This window comes from Gracilinanus agilis, chromosome 4, assembly GCF_016433145.1.
Source record: "Gracilinanus agilis isolate LMUSP501 chromosome 4, AgileGrace, whole genome shotgun sequence".
In the NCBI taxonomy this organism is placed as follows: Eukaryota; Metazoa; Chordata; class Mammalia; order Didelphimorphia; family Didelphidae; genus Gracilinanus; species Gracilinanus agilis.
The window spans coordinates 257,527,558-257,532,643 of NC_058133.1; the positions used below are offsets into that span (position 1 = coordinate 257,527,558).

General features: G+C 44.4%; 1 protein-coding gene across 1 annotated transcript; it reads right to left on the minus strand.

Moving 5' to 3' along the window:
• Positions 1–2,584: 2,584 nt before the first annotated feature.
• On the minus strand, positions 2,585–3,951 carry FKBPL (FKBP prolyl isomerase like). Its single transcript, XM_044674138.1, has one exon. The coding sequence runs from the start codon at positions 3,781–3,783 to the stop codon at positions 2,611–2,613; it is 1,173 nt and encodes a 390-aa protein (XP_044530073.1). The 5' UTR covers positions 3,784–3,951; the 3' UTR covers positions 2,585–2,610.
• Between the last annotated feature and the right edge of the window lie 1,135 nt (positions 3,952–5,086).

Here is a 5,086-nt window from a genome sequence, read left to right on the forward strand (position 1 = left end):
GGGTGTCACATGTGCTTTCCGCAAGCCGTGCTTGGACTTCGTGGAGATTGTAGTTTTCGGGAGTCAGAGGCAGTTTCCTCCGCAGTTTTTTCTTTTCATGTGATATCTTGGTTCCTCTGATATACAAATTAATGAACTAAAGCAGTTTGCAAACCTCAAAGCAACATATACATTTTTTCCTCCCTTCTTTCCTTCCTTTCTTCCTTCTTCGAAATTCAGAGTTGGAAGGAACCTCAGAGGGCAGGAAGTACAAACTTATCTGAATTAGAACTGAATACGAATCCCCAGGCTCAGACCTTATGGGGATTTCACTACTTGTGACCTACTTTCCTTCAAGCCTCAATTAAAATCCTACTTTCTGAAAAAAGCTTTTCTGGATTCCCTTTAATGCCTTTTTCTGAGATTATCTCCAATTAATTAATCATGCTTGTAACATTGTTTGCATGTCTCTCCATTAAAATGTAAGCTTCTTGAGGGCAGCGACCATTTTTTGACTTTCTTTGTGCCCCAAGTGCTTAGCACAATGTCTGACATATTAAGTCCCTAAAGCATTTTGACCTAACCTTCCTAGCTCTCAGTCTGAACAATGGCTTCTAAGGTGCCTTCTAACTCTTTATATATTCCCAAAGTAGACAATGAGCTACTTTTGGACACTCCAATTTTGGAAGTTACTTATGAACTAAAATTTCACCTTCCACCTATTGCTCCTTACTTCTGCCCTTAGAACCAAATGCTGTTCCCCATGACAGTTCCTGAGATACTTGAGGATAGTTATCACATCTTATCAATCTCTCCCCATATACTCTTATTCCCACATTTCCCGTGAGTACTACCAACCCACCACTTCTTCTGGCCCTAGTCTTTCTCCTGACTTCTACTGCCTTAAGGTTTTCTATCACCCCTGCAGGGTCAGTCTGAGCTTGGTCTTTTCTGAATTGCCAGCCATGATCCAATTTCATTCTAAAAATACTTATTATGGGCCTACTATATGCAGGGACAAGTTTATAGTCTAAAACCTTCCAAGTAAGTACTATAAAAAGGAAATGGAGAGATGCATGTAGTGTGAAAAGGCTAGTACTTATAAACAAATCAAGAACTTTAAAGTACTGGAATAGAGGATATCATCAGATAAATATGTAAACAAAAAAAATGTGAATGGTCATGTGATAATAATAGATGTACAGTCCAACTATGCCACTGGCCTCTTCTCCACATTTAAGAAAAATCAACAGTCTCCACCACATTTTGTGGACCCTTTGTCGTAAAGTTACAGAGCAGCTAGGTAGTGCAGGACCTGTTGTCAGGAAGATTCATCTTTCCACATTCAAATCTGACCTCAGATACTTCCTAGATGTCTGACCCAGGGCAAGTCACTAAACCCTATTTGCCTCAATTCCTCACCATAAAATGATCTAGAGAAGGAAATGGCAAACCACTCCAGTATTTTTGCCAAGAAAATCCTAAATAGGGTCACAAATAGCCAGATATAACTGAAAAATTACTTAACAACTGTGGTAAACTTATGGGAGGACATGAACAAGAGTGGCTCAGGATGAGTAGGTATGGCTGGCTGTGATCTGCATCACTGAGGGATTACCAAATCAATGAGATTACAGATTCTCTTTAGTATGTGCAAGGCTCTATGGATACACACAGGAAACAAAAAAAAAAAAGGCTACTTTCTGGGGGGCTTTACTCCATGTCCATAGATAATAACTAAAGGGTAATTTAAAAAGGGAGAGAGGACTAACAACTAAGGAGAATCTAGAAAAGCTTTGGGTAGGACATGGCACCTAAGCTGATCCTTACATGAAATTAGATATTCTAAGAGGTAAATAGGAAACATATTCCAATTATAAAAACCAGATATCCTGTTTAAAGGGAGAGAGGCAAGAGATTGCATGCTGAGTTCACAAACCAGCTAACAGGCTAGTTTTGTTGAAATATACAGTTCAAGGAGAATAATAAAAAAAATATAAAACAAGTCCAGGAATGTGAGTGAAGCCAGATTGTTGAAGGATTAAATGCCAGGTTGAGGAAATATAAGAGTAAATGAAAATATTTTAAGCAGGTCTGTCACATGGTCATATTTGTGTTGATCTAGGATAGGGAGTTCAAGAAATAGTGAAATAGCCACTTATAAGAATCATGATAAACAATCAAGAGAAAATAAAGGTTTGCAGTAGAGAAGCTAAGGTTCAGTAAAGAACATATATGAATAATATAATTTGCAATAGGCTCAATTCTCAATATTCAACATGTGACAAAAAGTAGATAATGATTGTCAGATGATAAAATGAACCCTAGGCTAGGGGAGTGGCAAATCAGGAATGGCAGTGATTCAAGTAGAAAGTAGTATATAGTTGAATTGGTCAACCACAAGCTTGTGTGAAGGAAAATAAGGCCAAAAATATACAAGAAGGGAAGGAATGGAAGCTGAAGGGGACCAAGAGTACTTTCCTAGGCCAGAAAATAGGAGAATGAGACACGAAGTGAAAGCCGATAGGCTTTCTCTCCTCTAAACCCATGTGAATCCAAAGCATTCTTCCTAACAGCACAGATCACAATTCACATCATTTCTGTTCTCTCTTTTAAGTTTTGATTTTTTAATTAACTAAACATCTTTCGAAGACCCCGAGCCAGCCCTGCATCCTGTTCTCTCCCCCTGATCACTACCCTCCCCAATTCCTCTCTGGCAGCTCGGTTTCCTGGTTCCAATTCTAGGACTCTCCGTAGATCAGCAGCAGCTCCATCCAATTCCCCAAAGGCAGCCCGAGCCACTCCCCTTCGGTATAGTGCCTTCACATGTCTTGGGTCTCGTTCTAGTACTCGGTCACAGCTCTGAGCTGCCAAGGTAGGCTGCCCTAGCTGCAGCTGGCAGGCAGCTAGATTGGCATGAAGAATGATTCTTTCTGGAGGGCCAGGTGGTGGAAGAGTCAGCAGCAGCCGTAGAGCTCGACCATAGCACCTAGCAGCTGCCTCAGGGTTCCCAGCTCTGAATAATTCTGTGCCCCTAACTCGCTCCTCTGAGGCTAGCTCTTCTTTCTCCCTGACTGTCAATTCCCAAGAGTCCTTGCCCAGGGTGAAAGAGGCCAGGGTGATCAAGGCAGGGGGCTCAGCTCCACCTGGAAGCATGAGCTCTGCCTGTTCACCTGAACACATGGTTTCCAGGCATTTCTCCAATATCTCTCCCCAGGGACTGTCTCTCCATGGCCCTGAACCCATAGTTAGTTCTGTCCAGCCTTCTGGCAGACCCACTCCAGGGGGAAGCCCAGATACTAGAACTTGGCATTGGGAGCCCCCCTTGGGTTTGTCCAAGCCCTGGCCCTGGACCATGATCCTCTTGACAAAGCTTCCATCAGGGCAGTGCCAGAGGATAGGGGACTGGTGAGGCTCTGCCATCTCACTGGTAGATCGACAAGGCTCCAAAGGATCTCCTCTCATCCCAGCAGGACCTCTGTCAAACTCTTGAAGATCCTCTGTTTGAGGAATCTGTGCATCTGGGTCTGCTCCAACACCAAGGGCTTCAGCAGTCAGGGCTCCAGAATCCTGACTCCTGGGCCTTACTACCCCATATTCTTCCTTGGTGTTTTCAAGCCCCTGCTGAGCTTCCTGGTGTGGGGGGATGTCCTTCTCTCCTATCGAACCTTCAGGGGACATCTTCACTGAGTCCTGGCTAGTCCTCTCCATCTTGGGTGAGGATTCCAGGTTGGGAGATTGAGAGGTACCCTTTACGGGTACGGTCTCAGGTCCGCACCTAAAAAGATAATCAGAAAGATTCATGAATGAATTCAGAATGCGTCTTATTCCTCCTTCTGGGCCATAGGAATCTTTTCCTCAAACTCTCTAGTTTGTACTAGGTCCTGCTCCTCTGAAATAAGCAGGCTTCCACCTCCCGATCCAGCCTCGGACAGCTTGGAACTACAAGTCCCAGAATTCTTTACGATGACAGTAGCCAATCGGAGCAATGGCGTGTCGGAAGGGCCAAAAGTCGCAGGAAAAGTCAAGGCACTACGGCTTGGGAGAGAGCTGGGGATGCTGGCCTTCCCCACGCAACAAGAGCTGCCAAGGACTTCCCTCTTGATCACATTCCTAGAAGGGATATAGATGATGACTGTCGACACCTCCAGCTCCTCCCCTCCCCCCCCCACCCCACCCGGCAAAGTTGCTCACCTAGTCGGCCTTCTGATAACCAATCCAGGACCTGCGAATCTTCCCGTAGTTACATCATCATGTGCTGACGTCATTTCCTTGGCAACCGGGAGCACCTTAGACCAGCGCCTACGATCACCCTAGGCCGAAACCTGGGGGGGGGGGGAGGAGTCAACAGTTCAATCCTGAGATAGATGGTGTTTTGTATAGTTGTACAACTGTATGGGGGAAGAAATGATACTTTTCCTAAATGAGATCCTGGGCTCTTTGGGTCCACCCTGCTCCTAATCCTGAGCCGTGCACACAGCCCCTTTAGGGTTACTTCGTGGCTTCCAGTCTCTGCATTTCCACGTGGCCCTCACACTGTGCCCAGTACTTAGCACATACTAGGCACCGAATAAATGTTAGTTAACTGACTGAACCCACGTAGATCCAGGGTCTCAATTCGAGGAAGAGACTATGTATAAGACCTCATGCCTCTAATCCCCAGCCCTTCGAGGCACAGCCTCCCCATCAGTAAGCCTCAATCCTCAATAGAGGTTTAGAGCCAAGTGGCTTTTAGAATTGGTTGTGCCTAGCACATAGTAGGCACTTGGTAAATAGTGATTGATTATAGACTACTTAGTCCAATTCCATTTTACACACAGGGAAACTGAGGCTCCAAGAAGATTAGAGATTTGTCTGCAAATCATATGAAGAGTGCTTGCAGAACCAGGATTCAATGATCATGTCTATGCCAATGATTCTAAAGTCTATTTATCTAGCTCTGGTTGCCAGTCTTGTATCTCCAACTGTCTGTTGAATCTCTTGAACCTGTATATTTCTTACTCTTAATATGTCCAAAACTGAACTCATTATCTTTCCCCCTCCTTCCTTCCAAACTTTCCTTTTACTGTGCAGGGCACCACCAAACTTTCATTCACCTAGACTTGAA